Source organism: Tachyglossus aculeatus, chromosome 9 (assembly GCF_015852505.1).
Source record: "Tachyglossus aculeatus isolate mTacAcu1 chromosome 9, mTacAcu1.pri, whole genome shotgun sequence".
Taxonomy (NCBI): Eukaryota; Metazoa; Chordata; class Mammalia; order Monotremata; family Tachyglossidae; genus Tachyglossus; species Tachyglossus aculeatus.
The window spans coordinates 55,454,074-55,474,660 of NC_052074.1; the positions used below are offsets into that span (position 1 = coordinate 55,454,074).

Below are 20,587 nucleotides of genomic sequence, written 5' to 3' on the forward strand. Positions count from 1 at the left end.
ACAGACCCTAGTAAAGTGTTTAATGCATTGCTACAGTGAGTACACAATGTAGACAGCAATGAATTAAACACACCCCAACAGAGTCTAAAAGAGCTAATACTCGTATCCAGGAGTGAACATAAACCCTGGAAAACCATTAATTTAAATATATACTCTAGATTCCCCCATGCTTCTAGCTAGTCCCAGAGAGGGAGTAGGTGAGTGATGGTGAGTAGCTGAGTGATGGGGACTTTTCTAGACTGTGAGCCCATTGTTGGGTAGGGACCGTCTCTATATGTTGCCAACTTGTACTTCCCAAGCGCCTAGTACAGTGCTCTGCACACAGTAAGTGCTCAATAAATACGATTGAATGAATAAATGAATGATGGAGTGACTGGGTGTCATCATAATAGTATTTATTAACCATTTACTGTGTGCAGAGCATTCTGTTAAGCACTGGGAAAGTTTACATAGGTAGGAATTAGATAAGGTCCCTATTCTTCAGGGGACTTACTATGTAATACTGTGTGTGGATAATTGTACATTGCCTCCCTCCATTAGCATAGGTCATCATGATATGGCTTTATGACTTCTCCTCTTCTGCAACTAATGCCGAAAGGGATATAGTTTCTTTCCTTTGAAAACACACCAAAAAATCCTTCTGCCAGTCAGATCCATATCCTCAAGGGACAGATTTGATCCTGAAAGCTGAGTGATTGCTACAGTACTGATCGGGGAAATGAAACAACCTAGTTCCTGAAGTAGGGAAGACAGTATGAGGTGGTGGAGCATTATATGAAGAAGGGAGTTTGGGGGTGGGTAAACTCCAGGAGCACCATTACAGCTCAAAGTGCTGGCAGATAATGGCCACTCTGGATTCAGAGGTTTTTAAATGTGGTAGCAGAGCAGCTTCAAGAGTCCCGCTGCCAATGATTCATCTTGGTTTAGGAACTTTGCACTGTCTACATGCACTGCATATAGTTTGACTCAACTGGACTATCGGGATTATTGTCTCTGAGAGAAGAGGCAGATAACTGTGAATTTAGATAAACTCCTGTTGTTTCTAGAAGAATGTCATGGACCCAGTGACTTTCCTTTCCCTGTTATCGATGATGCTTATGATTCTAGTGATTCTTGGTTGCTATTTATGGCACTTAATAGTGGACTAAATGTCAAAGCAAATGACAATTCCTTTCAGTTACTTTATAAGCAGAATTGTCTGGAAAGACAGAAGAGCAACTTTTCCAGGAGAAGATTTGATTGGAACTGAGAGCCATATTTTATATATGTAACTTCTTAAGAGAATGGATAGGAATTTCCTGTATCACTAGAGCACACATCTTGGGATTCTACTTAGTAATGCTGTGTTTCATTTAATGGGAATTCTTACGTTGTATGACCTGGAAAAATCACTTAATTTTTCTTGAGCCTCAGTTTCCTCATCTGTAAAATGGGCATAAATTATGAGTTCCCCTTCTTAGACTGTGAGCTCTGTGTGGGACAGAAACTGTGTCCCATCTTATTATTTTGTATCTTAATGCTTAGCACAGTGCTTGGCACAAAATAAGGGCTCTATAATCAACTTCATCACCACTTATTTTGAATGCTGTAAATGACATTGACTTTTCATCTTTTTAATCTTCTGTAGGTGCATTTCTTAAAAGAGGGATGTGGTGAAGACAATGTATGTAACAGTAATCTTAAACTGGAGTATCGATTCTGTACCAGACAAGGAAATCAAGACAAGTTTTCTTACTTACCAATGTAAGTATTGCTTCCTAGATTTTACACAAACTGTTATTTTTTGGGGGTGCCAAAGAAGAAAGAGTTCTTATTGTTTTCCAAGATGTTGAGATATGTTGTGCTGTATTTTTTTTTTTTTTGCAGTCAAAATGGAGTCCCAGAATTTGTGCTCAAAGACCAGAAAGATATTGCTTTAGAAATAACTGTGACAAATAATCCATCAAACCCAAGGAATCCGTCAAAGGATGGTGATGATGCTCATGAAGCAAAGCTTATTGCAAGTTTTTCTGATACCTTGACTTATTCCGCCTACAGAGAGCTGAGGGCTTACCCTGTAGGTATTCTTAAATCCAAAACCAGGTAACACAGACACAATCACGTGCTGCGTAAAAGTATTTTAACTTAATTTTTTTCTGTTTCAGGAAAAACAGTTGAGTTGTGTTGCCAATCAAAATGGTTCTCAGGCAGATTGTGAACTTGGAAATCCCTTTAAGAGAAATTCCAATGTAGGTGTTAGCTTTTGATTTGTTGTTTGAAGAGCCATTGTATTTTTAATATACTAATAAATTTTTATCTTACATTTATATGTGTTCCTTTTATTCTTTCCAGGTTACTTTTTATTTAATTTTAAGTACCACTGAAGTCACCTTTCAAACCACAGACCTGGACATTAATCTGAGATTGGAAACGTAAGTGTGTTTGGGGCTTTACTCCCCCTTTGTACCGTGGAGCATGGAGGTAACCTATGAATTGTCTTCAGTCTGACTCAGAAAGAAATCTATTTGTAACGAGAAAACTGTTAAACTAAAACCTCATTGTTTCCTTTTCTTTGCAGAACAAGCAATCAAAGTAATTTGGCTCCAATTACAGCTAAAGCTAAAGTGGTTATTGAACTGCTTTTGTCAGTCTCTGGGTAAGTGTTTGTGTTTAGCATAACAAATCAATGTCTGAAAGACCTATTTACAACCCTTACTGAAAGTGGTGCTTTTGAATTTAACAGAGCTGCTAAGCCTTCCCAGGTGTACTTTGGAGGGAATGTTCTTGGTGAGAGCGCTATGAAATCTGAAGATGATGTTGGAAGTTTAATAGAGTACGAGTTTGGGGTGAGTCGGTCTATATGGATAATACTACAGTAAAGTTTTTTTCTAGTAAGAAATGCCATAGCTGTATATCGTGGTTATAATTCTGGCTCCGCCACTTGCCTGTTGCGTGGCCTTGGGCAAGTCATTTTACTTCTCTGTGCCTCAGGTACCTCATCTGTAAAATGGGAATTGAGACTGTGAGCCCTGCGTGGGGCAGGGACAGTGTCCAACCCTATTTACTTGTATCCATCCCAGTGCTTAGTACAGTGCCTGGCGCATAGTAAACTCTTAACAAATACCACAGTTGTTGTTGTTATTAATTGCTAACTGTACTTTATTTTGATACTTAAATACCAGAGCTGGGCCTCCTCCAGGTTCCAAGCTAACCTTTCTTTTAAAATGGTATTTGTTAAGCATTTACTCTGTGTCAAGCACTGCTCTAACCTGGTATTTCCCCAGCCTCAGACCATGGAGGCTTTTGTCCAGAATGTGGCATTATGATGGAATCACTGACTCACCTTTTGTCCTTCCTGTGACCAGTAAGCCAGTACATCACTATAAACGTACTTCTAAGACTTGGATTTTGACCTCCTCGAAATCAAAAATGGTGTTTTCAGATTTTGTTGTCATCACTGGTTGATGCAGAATTGAAGTAGGATCATTTTGTTTTTTATTTTGATTTATTTCCAATTTAGATCAGTTTGGAAACTCAGAAAGTTGTAGATTCTCTTTGATTTTTGCATCAAATATCTACATTAAAAAATCTGGCTGAGGGAATGCTATATAAATTTTATTTTAGGAAAATCTTCACTCGTCTTTCTTAACAGGTAATTAATTTGGGCAAGCCTCTCAGAAACCTTGGCACAGCATCTCTGAATATCCAGTGGCCTAAAGAAATTTTCAATGGCAAATGGTTACTTTATTTAATGAAAATTGACTCCAAAGGATTGGAAAAAATAGCTTGTACACCAGAACGTGAAATTAACTATCTGAAGTTAAAGGTATGTTAGTGACTTGTAAATATATGTAACTTATGCTATAACATAAACCCCATATATAAAGGAAACTATAGTGGTGAACCTAATTTTTCCCAGGGAACTGATTGCCCACTACAACCCAGCCAGCAGGCTTTGCTCCTCTAAAGCTAACCTTCTGTCTGTGTCTTGATCTCACGTATCTCATGCCCACATCCTGCCCTCCCTCCTCAAATCTGACAATTACTCTTTCCCCTCTCCCCCCCATCAAAGCCTTATTGAAGGCACATTTCTTCTAGGAGATACAAGATAATCAGATCCCACATGGGGCTCATAGTCTAAGTAGGAGGAAGAATAGATATTGAATCCCCATTTTGCAGATGAGGGAACTGAAGTGCAGAGCAACATGGTCACTCAGGTCCTCTGATTCCCAGGCCCCTTCTCTTAACACTAGGCCACACTGAATCCTTCTCATGCATCTAATAACTATCTTAAGTAACCTCAAACAGGCCACCTCTCAAACAAGTAACCCCAAATGGGTTTCCTCTCAAACCACCCCAAACGGGCTCCCTTTCAAGTTCCCTGGTCAAGTTCCTAGAATACTCACTCCTCTTAGCTCTAGCAAGGTGGTCCGATCAGTCTATCGGCGCCACACAAGGTCTGACAGCGTGGGGGTCCCCAACTCTGGGTAGAGGCAACTTGCCAAATCCTTGTGACACAATTCCAACATACTACAGAGAGGTCGTGGAAACCTCTCCCCAGGTATACCTTGTTACCTCTCGATCTTCTTCCCTTTCCTTGTCAATATTTGGGGTGAGAAAGGATCGTGGGACAAGGCTCTTCACAGTTTTCTCATTCTGGGTCTAATTGTTCAGACTTATTACTCACTCAGTCCCTCTGGAGTCTGTAACGCTGGAGCTATGGGAAGTGTTAATGCTTCCTATTGCTCCCTTCCAGCCCCTCTGGTGTTACTGAGCTAAACTCCTTAGCCTAGCCAGGGTGTGATCCTTCTAAACACATGAAATGCCCCAGAGGGTTTTCTTTCCAGAAGATTTAATTGTCATAATTACCCAGCTGGAGCATAATTATCTCTGGAATGTGTGGTATACAGTTTTCTAACAATACCACAAAAGCAAGATCATCATTTTTAGGAGCACACGCTGCTGGTGGCACACGTTGGGTTGAGAAAAGCAGCTCGGAGCTCATGATAGCAGCTTTCTATCAATCCAAAACCAATTTTTAGGCCTCTGGGAACACTTAGTCAAAAATCTGTGTCTGCACAGAGTAAAACCGTGGCCTCAACCCAAACTCTAGTCAGTTGTGAATTATTGCAACAGGCACTGTTTCTCTAGTCATCCACTGGATCAAAGGAAGACAGCAAGGCGTGTTTTTGAAAATAGTGATGAATTTGCCCCATGTATTAAGAACTGTTCCTGTGGCTTTGGAAGCTATTTGTGTTCCCATAATGTGAAAATGATCCAAGCTTAAAAATAAAGGAAAAAGTGGAACTAGAAACTATTTAGTAACTATATGTAATTGTTTTTCTTTTTAATTTTTAAGGAGTCCCACCATTCAAGAAGGAGACGAGCGATTGCAGAAAAGCAGATAGATGATAGAAGATTTTCTTTATTTGCAGAAAGAAAATATCAGACACTTGTAAGTATTTTCCTCTTCAAAATATTCCTTTTTCTCTACTCTCATTTTCATCTCTGAGTTGTATTATTGCTGTTCAAGTTTTGCCGAGTGTGGGCAGGTATGAGTTTTGGTATAGAGTGTAAACAAAGTTCTAATGAAATTAGAATATAGGTAAATTTCTGAAGAAAGTCGTAGTTAAAAGTGCCAGAGCAAATTTAAAATTCAGATGGGTGACACTTTTTTGAATAGGATTGCAGGGTGGGCATATGTCCCCCATCTTCCCTCCTAACTGATATTTTCATGAAAGTGGTACCCAAAAATGAAATAAGGGGCAAAATCCAAAACATTTGGGATGGCAGACAATCTTGCTTTTGACTGAAATTAAGAGGGAAGATAATTGTTAGACAGTGATGTAGACTTTGTAAGCTGAGAGAAACCTATCAGTGTTGATTAACTCTTTGCCTGGGTCCTTTTGGCAAGTAGTGTGAGATTGTCTTTCAAAGGGGTGCATTCTTCTGTAAGTTGCATTAACCATTTTTGATTAATTTTATTCCCAGAACTGTAGTTTAAATGCAAAATGTGTGAACATAAAATGTCCTTTGCAAGGTTTGGACAGCAAGGCGTCTGTATTTTTGCGTTCAAGATTGTGGAACAGCACATTTCTGGAGGTATAACATCCATATGTGTTTCCCCACACTTAATTACATGTTTAAGTTCTCAGTCATTTTCATGTTCATAATATATTTCTATTATAATAGGAATTTTCAAAAATGAACTACCTAGACATTATCGTCCAAGCTACTGTTGATGTTACTGCCACCAGTGAAAACATTAAAGTTCCAAATGCAGGTGTTCAAGTAAGTAATTTCAAATTATTGTGATTTTCTGTCCTCTGGATTGTAAACTTCTCTTCCAGACTATAATCTCCTGGTGGACAGGGAAATGTGTCTAGCAACTCTGTTATATTGTACTCTCCTAAGATCTTGGTACAGTTTTCAGCACACGGTAAGCACTCAATAAATATGATTGGTTGATTGATTTCAGTATTTGTGTGCTAGCTCCATGTCTGTTCAGTTGATGGTTCCTCTTGTGTAAAGGATAGATGTGGTGGTAAAGTCACATAGTAGCAGTAATATTATTTGAGCCCCCGAAGTGGGTGCAGTCACCCCAGAGAGTTTGGGAAAGTAGGCAGCTTAGCGTAGTGGAAAGAGTATACCCCTGGGAGTCAGAGGACCATTCTTACTTGCTGTGTGACTTTGGGCAAGACTTCTCTATCCCTTAGTTTCCTCAACTATAAAATGGAGATTTTATATTTATTCTTCCTTCTACTTAGACTGTAAGCCCCAAGTGGGACAGGGACTGTGTCCAGACTGATGAATTTGTATCTACCCCAGCAATCAGAACAGTGCTTAACTCAGTGAGCGCTTAACAAATACCATAATAAAAACAGTAAAATTCGTTAAATGCTTAATCAGTCAGTGGTATTTATGTAGTGCTTACTGTGTACAGAGCACTGTACTAAGCGCTGGAGTAAATACATGGTAATATGGTATTAAATGCTTACTATGTGCCAAGGACGGTACTAAGTAATGAAGTAGATACAAGGCAATCAGGCTGGACACAGTTTCTATCCAACATGGGGCTTGCAAGTGGCGGGGAGGGAGAACAAGTATTTAATAGTCCTCATTTTACAGATGAGGAAACTGAGAAACAGAAAAGTTAACTGAGTTGCCCAAGGTCACCAAGTAGGCAAGTGGCTGGACCTGGGATTAAGACCCATTAACCCTGAGGACTCTGAGCAATTTCTTGTCATTCTCCAGGCCTGAAAGCTTAAGATTTTCATCACTGCAACCTAGTCCTGAAACCCAGAGCTTGACTGGCCCTCTGTTTTATTGGAAAACTCTCTGTAGGCTGATGGCATCCTGGACTGTTCTTGGTCAAGTTTGTTTCAAGTGAACAGACCTGTTGCAGTATAGAAAGTTTTTATGAGAAAACTTTGCATGAACCCTTGAGAGAGGTGGACAAAAGTTTAGGAGCTTCTGCACTTTAAACCCTTCCACCCCATCTTCGCACAGCTGTTCTCACATTTCCCAGCAATGAATTCTTAGCCAGTCCACTCCTGCCTCAAATCATTCTGAAGTGGAATAATGATTCTCCTTGTACCCTTGGATGTAGGAAGGGAGGATGTACCTATCTCCCTATAGAGGGAATAGGAGTAGGTAATGATTTCATGTAGATTATTTATCTTCTAAAAAAATCATTTTTCAGGCAGATGCCTCATCTTATGCGGCCTCCTATAAACTGACTTTTGAGGAGGACTCATGCTAAGATTTGGAGAGGTTCAGTTTTCTGTTCCAATTCCTTTTTTTCCGCTTCTCTTTACTAACCTTGAGTATAGATCTTTCCACTTAAGGAAGGGCTGCGGTTATTGGCTGTGTTTCTCCTGGCCACTGACTGAGTAAAGAAGAATCAGTTTCTTCGGTGAGTAATAGGCCAGGTCTCCATGAGCAACCAGCTCAAGGGTTATTTTGGTCATTGTATAGTATAAACTTGCAGACCAGTTCTTACTCCATCAAGCCTTCTGGGAACATTCACTGGAGTTTGGGAATGTGGAATTGTAGGGCCCCAGTGTTGTGGGAGAGAGCAGTCTTCACTTCTGGAGTGAGCATAACATCCAGAGGTTATTTACCCCCAAAGCTGTTTAGGGCTAAAATTGGGCCCAGTGACTCCTGTGATTACACCCTCACACAATGTGTTGTCAGTAGCTTTTTCTGCTCCATAGGTGAGAGTCACCGTGTTTCCGTCAAAGACAGCTGCCCAGTACTCAGGTGTGCCGTGGTGGATCATCCTTGTGGCTGTTCTTGCTGGAATTCTAATGCTGTCTCTATTAGTATTTTTACTTTGGAAGGTGAGTTATTTGGTGCCTATAACTTTTTATGTTTTTCATTTTATTTCTTGATTATTTTGAGGCTAATTTTAAAACGTGTGGCAGAAAAAATCAATCAGATAACGTTTTGGGTATTCTAAAATATACCATGGTAAATTGCAGAAATAGATTAAATTCAGAACGCTCACAACCTAGTGAAATTTAATAGTTTATTGTAGAAAGCACATAGTATGTCAAATTTCATTTTCATGGTGAGTTGTAGAAACAGGTTAAATTAAGTCTTTCAACTTGTGTGTTTTAGCAGTGTCTGGATTGGCTACTTACTGCTTCAGATTGGCATTTTATTCATCAGGGAGCAAATTCTGGTTCTGAGTCAAAAATTGTGGTTCAACTCATATGGTGATTCATGAAAATTTGAATTAGCCTCTGCATAGGCATTAGAGATCAGGAACATATATAAAAAAGAAATATTTCCAAATAAGGATTAGTAGAAGTATATTATTAGACTCCAAAGCTCTTGCTTCACAGGATCAAAATTGGGGCTGCATAGTTACATGATCGCAAACTAGGACTAAAATGGTTGAGCATCGTGTGCTTGGTGTGATCCAAGGAAGAAACACGATTTTAAATTCCAGCCATAACTCAGTTTGAGAGCTCACTGAAGGCCCAAGTAATCGTGGCCTAACAGTATTCTCAAATCAGATAATAACCCAAATTGGGATTTAATCAGTATTACATTTGGTAAGAATAGCAACTGAAAATACCAGAATCAAGGTTTACTGGATAGTATTTAAAGTCACTCAGGTGCAAAACTGCAAGGACCAGGCTTGAAGGTCTGTTTACGAGGAACTAGACCCCAGTTGACCCATCAAATGACTATGGAGGCTTTTTGGGGGAAAGTGGCTAGACAGAAGGCTTTAGCCTAAATCTTGTCCCCATATAAATTCATTCCAGCTTCTTTTTTGCCCCAGGCTATTACTGAAGCAAACAGTAGTACTTTCTCATGTGGAATTCTCCTTGTGTTGTCATCTGATCCAAGTACTCAGCACAGGTGGCTCCCAACATTTCTGCCAGTTCCCTCAGAGGAGAATTTGACTCCTCTCCCAGGGCCTGGGGGAAAATTTGTTACCATTGGCTGAGCAGTGATCTGCTCCTAGCATGGCCTAATAGTTTCTGGGGAGTGTTGACAAAACTAGTCCTTTCGCACCCGCTCCCTACCCTGCAATCATCTGGCCAGCTCTGTTGTGACCGAATTTTTAAGCCCCCTGCTTTGGCCGAGGCCTCACTCTACAACGCATGAAAGAATTACATGTATTTGGGAGTATTTCCTTTTTATACACTTGTGTTTGTGAATCTGTACATATGTATACAAATCAGGGAGAGGGAGAGAGTAGATAGATAAATAATATATTCGCCTTTCAATTACTTGAAAAAATTTACCAGTGCACAGGGTTCTTTTTAGTAGCCTGCCCTCCCCTGAGAGTGGATGGTAGTAAAATCTCTGAAATCGATATCTTTTACCCTTTCCCTGGTTGGAATCGTTTCCTTTTAGGAAGTGAATATTTCTCTGTGTGTGTGTGTGTGTGTGTGTGTGTGTGTGTGTGTGTGTGTGCGTGCGTGCGCGCGCGCGTGTTTGCAAAACAAATATTCCATTGCTACAGATTGTTAGTAAAATTACAAAGTTATGAAAATAAGAGTTTAGGACAATCTTGCCTCCTCTCACAATTTTCAGGAATTTCAGGAAAGACCAAAGGAAATGGAACAGGGACATTTTTGAGTGAATTGTATATCTTGCCCCTGTAGAGGAGAAATCCTTGAACAAATATGATTGAACGAATGAATATGTGTCATGGGCTGGCATAACACATCTAGCACCCAGAGTAACTTAGAGCACATTAATCCCCTGCAGTGTTGAGCAAAGTGGACTCTGCTCTCTTCCTTGGTGTAATCAGTGATGACCATTCACAATTTTCTTATGACCTTTCTTAATTTGAGTAGAAAAACTCATCAACATCATCTGGGGCTTTCTCCACTTCAGCAGTTGTCTTTAGTTATCTTAGGAGCAGAATGAAAATAAATTAATTCATTCAGTCATATTTATTGAGCACTTAGTATGTGCAAACCAGTGTACTAAGTACTCAGGAGAGTACAACATGACAACAGACACATTCCTGGCCACAACGAGCTCACAGTCTAGAGTCTAATTGAATCAACTTCTCCACAGTTATAGAAAGGAAATTACAGAGAAAAGTGGAATAATACTATTCCCCACTTTGAGGTTGACCTAACCTCATCATTTGTGGATTATTATGGTGTCCAAAATTTGTGAAAAAGATAGCAATCATTTTTTTCCTATGCTGGATTTTAAACTGTGTTGTAATTCAGTCTTCAGATCCCTTGATGTCAAATAGAATTCACTGCGTTGATGGGAGAAAGCTTCTCAGAATCTTTATTTTATAGAATTTCAGCTGTCATGTTTCATATGGTTCAGTTCTAACCCCTGACAAACAGCAGAGATGACCTATTTAACCTGGGTTGCAGAATGCTACAACTTGTCCCTTCTACTGGAGAGATGCTTTGTCTGAGGAATTGGGTTTTGAATGGAAGACACAGATTCATCTGTAGCTGGGCATCCGATTACTGGAGGAGTCAAACAAAAATCAACAGATAGGAGACATGGGTCAGGAGAATTGCGTTGAATGTTTTCCTATAGGTTATACACTGTCACTTGGTTATGTAGACCAAGTGCACTGATCTAGTCTACTCTGTAAATTCTGAGGGGTTGTGGGTTGTGTGTGGTTCTTGTACGCCAAACTGTAAAAGTGACCAAATACCTTGCTTCCTTATAGTGTGGTTTCTTCAAGAGAAATAAGAAAGATCATTATGATGCCACATATCACAAGGCTGAGATCCATACTCAGCCATCTGATAAAGAGAGGCTTACTTCTGATGCATAGTATTGAACTACTTCTGTAATTGGTAATTGTTCAATGTTTTTTGACTGCTAGCTGTGGTTCCTGCTCTGGTTGTGGTGGCTAACTTCCAGAGAGAAAGCTTGCTGTATATGTTCCATTAACTGATGAATTTCTGAATATCCACGCTTGCTTGCTGAGTTCTACTGCTCCCATTGCACTGGAAGGCTTGCATGGTTTTTTTTGGTTTTGTTTTTGTTTTTCTTGAAAAAACAGATTTTGGTTTTGTTGCAGTGGTGGCTGTTCAAATGAAATACTACCCATAAACCACAATTACCCTTCCAATTAATAATTGTGATATTTGTAAAGCCCATACTATGTGCTAAGCACTGTACTAGTGCTGAACTGTGTATATAAGTTGGGGTCATCTTTGGGCAAGTGTTCAAATTCTACTGTGGTGTTTGGCCCAGCTGTCCTCTCCATGGATCGTTTAGCTAGACCTCACCTGGCTAGCCACCACAATTCACACAACAGTTCAGTCCCTACCTAAGCACCTGTTTCAAAGCAAAGCTGTGTCTACAATTATGTTCACTCAGCTTTGGTTTAAACACCGAGTAAAACCAAAATTATTTTTTTCATCCGTAACAGGTCTGCCATACATGTGTTGTAAATCCGTTTGGGTGAAACCATTCCATTTGAGTTTTTGAAACATAGAGAAAATTTTTCCTGGTTTCACACCAATTATCAAGTTTCCCACAACTGGAAAATTTCATTCAGCCACTTTATTAACCTCTGTTGCATGCTGGAAATGTGGTATTGCTCTTGTCGAAGGTACTTCATCATAATCTTTCTAATTTTCTTTTGGAAGGCGATGTAGGGCTTGAGGTGTTGGGATGAATTTTTTTATTCCATTCTAAAATGTTCTTTTGCACAATCTAAGCATGTACACAGACTGTTTCCGTAAAACCTGTTCCTATTTTACCTCTTACAGTTTGCTTTAGAATGGAGATGAGTGAAGAGCCTAATCAAAAGTGATTTTTTGACCATTTTTATAGCACCATAGAAACCGTAAAATTATCTTTATTTTCTTTCCTTTGTCAAATGTTTTCAGTCCATTTCAGTGATGAAATATCTCATCTATTGAAGAAATATCTCATCTATTGAAACTACCACAACTTTGGTCCCTAGTCAGCGCTTAATAAATGCATTTTTAAAGGACTAGCATCCCAATTTTACAGTAAGCAGATACCATGACAGCCATCATGAATCCTACCCCAAAATACATCTGTCAGCATACTTCTTATAACCGAATGCCAAAAGGAAATAGAGCACTCGATTTTCTACTAGTAAAATTTTAACAGCATTAAGCATTCCTCGAATTTTTTGCTCTTTTTTTGAAGAATTGCATAATAAATCTTCTAATCTTTCATTCCACACATCCTCTTCATCCATCACTTAGCAGCATTTCTGATCCAGAAACTTACTTAAGTCCCACTGCACTAAGAACAGATTTTGATTGGAAAATGGCCTGGATATTTTTGATTCATTTTTTTTTAATGGAACATAGTGGGTAAATCTGGAATGCGTATATCCTACAAAAATGTAAATGTTAAAAAAGAAATATAAAGCTTACTGTGATGCCCAGGTACTTCATTATTTCTAAGTGAAATCGATTTAACTTGTAAATGGTTAAGTGGTATAGTCAAGACTTCATTTATCTGAAATTTTCTGAGGACCGAGGATGGAATTTCAGATGCCTGACAGTGGCCAGAATGAGATTTTGATATGTCAGTTGAGTAGAAGTGACCTATTCACATAGTGATGTGGCTCGACATCAAATACTTTTGGCATGGAAACTTTTTATTCATTCATTCAATCGTATTTATTGCGTGCTTACTGTGTGCAGAGCACTGTACTAAGCGCTTGGGAAGTACAAGTTGGCAACATATAGAGACGGTCCCTACCTAACAGCGGGCTCACAGTCTAGAAGGGGGAGACAGACAACAAAACAAAACATATTAACAAAATAAAATAAATAGAATAAATATATACAAGTAAAATAGAGTAATAAATACGTACAAACATATACATATATACAGGTGCTGTGGGGAGGGGAAGGAGGTAAGGGGGGGGAGAGAAAGGAGGGGGCTCAGTCTGGGAAGGCCTCCTGGAGGAGGTGAGCTCTCAGTAGGGCTTTGAAGGGAAACTTGGTGTTAGTCTAGCTTCTGATGTACTTCCCAAAGAGCCCTCAGAATTGAAGTGATCCCAAGGGATTAGAATTGTTTCAAATGAAATATTTTGTTTATGAAAAATGTAGTGAAAACATTCTCCTTTAATTACTTAGAGGAGTGGTAGGTAGCATTAATTAGCCTCGACTAAATTGTAACTGTTAGGATAACAGGTGACAGTATTTTTCTCCAGTTCTTTTATCCTCGCCCTTGGCTGCTTTGTTCTGTTTTGTTTTTTTCTTTTTGGTTAAACCAGTTCTGTCTTTAGGAAGCTGTTTCTTTGCTTTTAAGCCAGAAGGCAGATACTGTACTTAAACCATAGCTTTAGCTATTTGATTTTGGAGTGTTTTTGTGCCTTCTAGGATGTCAATTCACTCTGTCCTGTTCATCTCCTCTTCCCCAGTGTGGGTTCTTTAAGCGCTCCAGGTACGATGACAGTGTCCCCAGATATCATGCTGTAAGAATCCGGAAAGAGGAGCGACAGATCAAGGATGAGAAAAATAATGATAGCCTGGAAAAGAAGCAGTGGATCACCAAATGGAATGAAAATGAAAGCTACTCCTAGGGGAAGAACTAAACTTTTGTTCTCTCCTACTCAAAATTGAAAAGGATTTTAAAAATTCCTTCACTAAGTGAATACTGGTTTCTGACTCACTTCCTACAGTATGGACCTACAGTTTTTAACTGAGAATAATGTTACTTTATGCCACGGCTTTTGTTTTGCACAACTAAATTTAAGACTGTTGGAAGATATTTTAACTGCCTTAATTTACATTTCCAGGTTGCCTTTAGCTTAGCTGTGGCCAACTTACACACATTGTGAAGAGGCACACCAAATGTACCTCCTGAGAGGTGTTTCCAATAGAGTAGTAGGGTGAAGCCACCAAAATCATTCTTCCTACCCTCCACCAAAATATATAATGAGCGTGGCAGAGTTTTGCCTTCACACATATTCTTCCATTAAGATTTGTGAACTTGTGAATCAACTACTCATCATCGTAATACTCCGTAGTGGTGGTAGATGCAGTTCATCCTAAAGTATTCTTTCAAATTCAGTGTGCAATAGAAGGTAAGGTTGCCCGCCCACCTTATTTCTAATCTCAGATTTGTGTGAATATGGTTCACACCAAATATTCACAGGTTGTCCTTTTTTTCCTCAAAAATAAAACACAACAGGCTTGAATACTAGTTATACTTTTTGTACATATCTTAGTCCTGGTATTTATTTTTCTCATAAGCCATTTTGCCTAGAACTAATAGGTAGGCCAAAGACTTTGACTCCCTTAGGTTGTGTAGGTGCTCAGAATCCATATGTGAATGGTTAAGTGGTTGGACCTGAATCTTTCACTGCAAGAAAAAAAAAGTTCTTTATACCAGAGATATTTTTGAATAACCTAAACTTAAATGTAAATTGTGGTATTTTTCCCCTGGCGTGGTGTATATATGTTTAAGAAATATGATTCAAAGTTTCTTTAAGATTATTTGTTCATTCTAAATAGACAAGAAATGTATTGTTTTTGGACCCCCAGAATATGCCTGTCATGTGGTTTTTGGGGACTTTTGTGCAAGAACCTTTGTGAACATTTAGAGAAGGTTAATTCACCCATCTGCCCTAGTGCAGACCCCAACTACTGCAGATGCTTCAGCACTTGAAAGAATAAACGCCTGCCACTGGTCTGAAGGGATCCAGTTTGAGACTACTGAATGATGTCCTAAATGTTGAAACAGCTGTGTCTAAGAATTATTCTATGCCATGCTAATTCCAGTTTTTAAATTCTTGTGTAACACCATCTAAAGAGTAAATTATTATTTTTCCTTTAAACAACACTTCCCTGGCTTTGGTAATGATAATATTAATAATAAAAAAATGAATGACTGCTTTCAAATTACTTGTTGGATTTTGCAAATGTATAAAAACTGTTGTTGTGCTCCGGATTTCAGTATTTTTGGGGGGGAATGGGAACAAATGGAAATGCATGTAAAGATTATGTATCAGATTGTTAAGGGTTACCGGGTGAGGGGGGGGGGGTAGACGGGCAGGGAGGGGTGGAGGAGAAGGATGAGGAACAATGTGGAGGGGGAAGATCATTTTAGTTGGTGCCACCTCTTTTAAGAGGGTCCTTGATACTTAAAAATGTGTGAGCTTTCACTGGTTTGAGTATTAAGCCCACCAAATTTGGAGAAATTTGTAATATTTAAGATTCCAGTTTCATTGTGCCGTGTGCTTTGTATCTCTTTGGTTCCCCAACACGTTCCCACAAGTTCTATTTTGTTTACAGACAGCTTTTCCAAGAAAATGTTGCAACATTGTTTCTTGCCTGGACAGTTCAAAATCTTTGAGGGCCGTGTTTATTGGCTGTCAGGAAGATGCAATTTATATGCTGTTGTAGGACTTTAATATAAAAATCAGTGCCCTGAAAGTGAGCTTAAAAGAAAACCCCTAAGAATGTTGCTTCAGTGTTAAATTTAGAATTGTTTCAGTGTCATCTCAAGTCACATCACTGGTCTGTTTACTTCTGATACATTTTTATACTAATTAGTGTTGTTCAATAATTTCATGATTAGAGCATACCTGTGGATATTTGTATAAAAGTGTGAAATAAATTTTGTAATGAAAACATGTATTTCCTAGTTGATGTTGGTATGTTTAAGGCCAGATTTTTAGCTGTGTTGAAAATACCTTTCATGATCGCCTTGATTGCAAGATTCTTTTCATTACATCTAATCAAACAGGGTCCATGTTAAGAATACCTTAAACTGCATCAGGCTGAACTTTACAGATATTTGGATAGTCGCCCTTAAAATACAGTATGAAACTCAGACCTCATAAAATGATTTTTTCCCAACTTGTGAAGTAAAGGAAAGAAGGTTAAATAATTCGGTGCTGTTTCTCTGCTGAGCTACATCATCTCTTACCCAAACCACCAAGGTGAAGGCCTCCAGGTATCTGCTATGGAAGTGACTTCTGTGACCTTGACACACCACATCAGATGCTTTGGAAAAATGTATTCATCCTCATGAGTCGGAGCTTAGCTAGAAAGTCATTTTGCGTTTTTCATTTTCCAGGTTGTAATCTGCAAGTGCCCGTAATAATTGGAATTGTACAGTGTGCCCTAACCAACTTTTGGTTCGACCTTGAGGAGTGTGAATCACTGGTGTGTTTGGAGCCGGCTGAATTCCAAAATGCAGGCAAGTGGGAAAGCAGTCTCAGGTTTCCAAAGCTGGCGAAGCAGTTCAAGGGCAAATGGAAGCATTTTGCTGGGAAGAACTGATTTCTCGGCCTCCAAAGGGGAGTCCTTCTCTGATTAATTGTAAAAGCAGGAAACAAACCAACCCTCTCCAGTGAGCTGAGTATACATATCCTGACACCCATCCGGGAAGGGGAAATGAGCTTTAAAGGTATCAGAGAGAATTCATTTGATCAGCTTAGGTGGCATTTGTTTTGAGTGATTAAAGGAATTTTTCTAAGGCCAAAGGAAAGCACTCTGCTACTCCACTGGCGGCAAGGGGGAGGGTAGTCAGAAGGAAAAGTTCGAACAAAATAGGAGACTAGTGTTTTAGGTTTATGTTAAAACAACTAGTCTAGGGTATAAACAAATGAATGGGCATTGGTTATTTTCTGATTCCTTTCTAATTCTTGGTTGTGAAAAATGTGTACCTTAAAAGTGGCATGAAATGTATCAGGCCTGGTGTAGATACGAGAATATATCAGTCCTGTATGGGGTTCACAGTCATAATCCCCATTGTGCAGAGGCAAAGAGAAGTGATTTGCCCAAGGTCACATAGCAGACAAGAGCCGGAGTCTGGATTAGAATGCTCCATAAATACGTATGGATGAATGAATGAAACCAGGCCCTCTTTTCAGACCCATGCTTTATCCATTAGACCAGGCTGCTGCTTATTGTGTTATTTGAATAAAAAGCAGAGTGGCTCAGTGGAGAGAGCACGGGCTCTGGAGTCAGAGGTCATGGGTTCAAGTCCCAGTTCTGCTAATTGTCAGTTGTGTGACGTTGGGCAAGTCACTTCTCTGTGCCTCATTTGTAAAATGGGGATTAAGACTGTGAGCCCCCTGAGGGACAACCTGATCACCTTGTAACCTCCCCAGCACTTAGAACAGTGCTTTGCATATAGTGAGTGCTTAATAATTGCCATTATTATTATTTATCATCCGATGAGGGTCAATAAATTAATAGAGAGTTGGGAGGGGGTAAGATGCCTTAGCACATGGCAGGATGTCTGTCTCCCCCTTCTAGACTATGAGCCTGTTTTATCCATTAGAACAGGCTGCTGCTTATTGTGTTATTTGAATAAAAAGCAGAGTGGTTCAGTGGAAAGAGCACGGGCTCTGGAGTCAGAGGTCATGGGTTCAAGTCCCAGTTCTGCTAATTGTCAGTTGTGTGACGTTGGGCAAGTCACTTCTCTGTGCCTCATCTGTAAAATGGGGATTAAGACTGTGAGCCCCCTGAGGGACAACCTGGTCACCTTGTAACCTCCCCAGCGCTTAGAACAGTGCTTTGCACATAGTGCTTAATAATTGCCATTATTATTATTATTGTTTATCATCCGATGAGGGTCAATAAGTTAATAGAGAGTAGGGAGGGGGTAAGAGGCCTTAGCACATGACAGGATGTCTGTTTCCCCCTTCTAGACTATGAGCCTGTTGTTGGGTAGGGACTGTCTCTGTTGCCGAATTGTACTTTACAAGCGCTTAGTAGAGAGGCGACATGGCTCAGTGGAAAGAGCATGGGCTTGGGAGTCAGAGGTCATGGGTTCGAGTCCCTGCTCTGCCACTTGTCAGCTGTGTGGCCTTGGGCAAGCCACTTAACTTCTCTGTGCCTGTTACCTCATCTGTAAAATGGGGATTAAGACTGTGAGCCCCACGTGGGACAACCTGATTACCTTTTATCTCTCCCAGTGCTTAGAACAGTGCTTTGCATGTAGTATGTTGCCAACTTGTACTTCCCAAGCGCTTAGTACAGTGCTCTGCACACAGTGCTCAATAAATACGATTGAATGAATGAATAGTAAGCGCTTAACAAATACCAACATTATTATTACAGTGCTCTGCACATACTAAGCGCTCAATTCCCCTCCCCACAGCACTGTATATATGTATATATGTTTGTACGTATTTATTACTCTATTTTATTTGTACATATTTATTCTATTGATTTTATTTTGTTAATAAGTTTTGTTTTGTTGTCTGTCTCCCCGTTCTAGACTGTGAGCCCGCTGTTGGGTAGGGAATGTCTCTATATGTTGCCAACTTGTACTTCCCAAGCACTTAGTATAGTGCTCTGCACACAGTAGGCGCTCAATAAATATGATTGAATGAATGAATGAATCTGTAAAATGGGGATTAACAATAACAATGATGGAATTTGTTAAGGGCTATGTGCAAAGCACTGTTCTAAGTGCTGAGGGGTGGATACAAGGTGATCAGGTTGTCCCAGGTGGGGCTCACAGTCTTTAGTCCCCATTTTACAGATGAGGGAACTGAGGCCCAGAGAAGTTAAGTGACTTGCCCAAAGTCACACAGCTGACAATTGGCAGAGTTGGGATTCGATTTATTTATTTTATTTGTACATATTCTATTTTATTTTGTTAATATGTTTTGTTTTGTTGTCTCGCCCTTCTAGACTGAGCCCGCTGTTGGGTAGAGACTGTCTCTATATGTTGCCAACTTGTACTTCCCAAGCGCTTAGTACAGTGCTCTGCACACAGTAAGCGCTCAATAAATACGATTGAATGAATGACCTCTGACTCCAAAGCCCGGACTCTTTCCGCTAAGCCACGGTGCTTCTCTTAAGACTGTGAGCCCCAAGTGGGACAACTTGATTACCTTTTATCTGTCCCAGTGGTTAGAACAGTGCTTTGCACATAGTAAGCGCTTAACAAATACCAACATTAGTATTATTACAGCGCCCTGCACATAGTAAGTGCTCAGTAAATAATAATAATAATAATGATGATGGCATTTGTTAAGCGCTTACTATGTGCAGAGCACTGTTCTAAGCGCTGGGGGGGGGGAATACAAGGTGATCAGGTTGTCCCATGGGGGGCTAACAGTTTTTTTAATCCCCATTTTACAGATGAGGTAATTGAGGCTCAGAGAAGTTAAGTGACTTACCCAAGGTCACACAGCAGACATACAGCAGAGGTGGAATTTGAATCCATGACCTCTGACTCCTAAGCCTGTGCTCTTTCCACTGAGCCACACTCTTAAAGACTGTGAGCCCCATGTGGGACAACCTGATTACCTTTTATCTCTCTCAGCGCTTAGAACAGTGCTTTGCACATAGTAAGCGCTTAACAAATGCCAACATTATTATTATTACAACGCCCTGCAAATGGCAACAGAAGCCCACTGTTGGGTAGGGACCGTCTCTATATGTTGCCAACTTGTACTTCCCAAGTGCTTAGTACAGTGCTCTGCACATAGTAAGCGCTTAACAAATACCAACATTATTATTATTACAGCACCTGCACATAGCAACAGAAGCCCACTTTTGGGTATCAATCAATCAATCAATCGTATTTGAGCGCTTACTGTGTGCAGAGCACTGTATTAAGTGCTTGGGAAGTACAAGTTGGGAACACATAGAGACGGTCCCTACCCAACAGTGGGCTCACAGTCTAGAGGGGGGAGACAGTAGAACAAAGCAAAGCACATTAACAAAATAAAATAAATAGAATAGATATGTACAAGTTAGAGTAATAAAATAGAGTAATAGACGGTCCCTACTCAACAGTGGGCTCACAGTCTAGAGGGGGGGAGACAGAGAACAAAACAAAACATTAACAAAATAAAATAGATATGTACAAGTAAAATAAATACATAGAGTAATAAAATAGAGTAATAGACAGTCCCTACTCAACAGTGGGCTCACAGTCTAGAGGGGGGGGAGACAGAGAACAAAACAAAACATATTAACAAAAAATAAATAGATATATACAAGTAAAATAAATAGAGTAATAAAATAGAGTGATAGTCCCTACTCAACAGTGGGCTCAAAGTCTAGAGGAGGTAGACAGAAAACAAAACATATTAACAAAATAAAATAAATAGATATATACGAGTAAAATAAATGAGTAATAGACAGTCCCTACTCAACAGTGGGCTCACAGTCTAGATGGGGGGAGACAG

At 39.7% G+C, this 20,587-nt stretch overlaps 1 protein-coding gene across 2 annotated transcripts in view; it reads left to right on the forward strand.

The window, feature by feature from the left end:
* ITGA6 (integrin subunit alpha 6) overlaps window positions 1-15,451 on the forward strand; it is a 39,552-nt gene extending 24,101 nt beyond the window's left edge. The window contains exons 13-25 of one of the 2 annotated variants that reach the window (XM_038751099.1): window positions 1,628-1,743; window positions 1,867-2,056; window positions 2,145-2,228; window positions 2,332-2,411; window positions 2,558-2,635; window positions 2,723-2,825; window positions 3,632-3,805; window positions 5,339-5,434; window positions 5,971-6,081; window positions 6,172-6,270; window positions 8,196-8,321; window positions 11,150-11,279; window positions 13,844-13,931. In XM_038751099.1, coding sequence (XP_038607027.1) covers window positions 1,628-1,743; window positions 1,867-2,056; window positions 2,145-2,228; window positions 2,332-2,411; window positions 2,558-2,635; window positions 2,723-2,825; window positions 3,632-3,805; window positions 5,339-5,434; window positions 5,971-6,081; window positions 6,172-6,270; window positions 8,196-8,321; window positions 11,150-11,257 — 1,365 coding nt within the window. In that variant the 3' untranslated portion in view covers window positions 11,258-11,279; window positions 13,844-13,931. Of the gene's footprint in view, window positions 1-1,627; window positions 1,744-1,866; window positions 2,057-2,144; window positions 2,229-2,331; window positions 2,412-2,557; window positions 2,636-2,722; window positions 2,826-3,631; window positions 3,806-5,338; window positions 5,435-5,970; window positions 6,082-6,171; window positions 6,271-8,195; window positions 8,322-11,149; window positions 11,280-13,843 lie in introns of both variants that reach the window. The other variant, XM_038751097.1, reaches the window with a different exon arrangement.
* The last annotated feature ends 5,136 nt before the right edge of the window (window positions 15,452-20,587 follow it).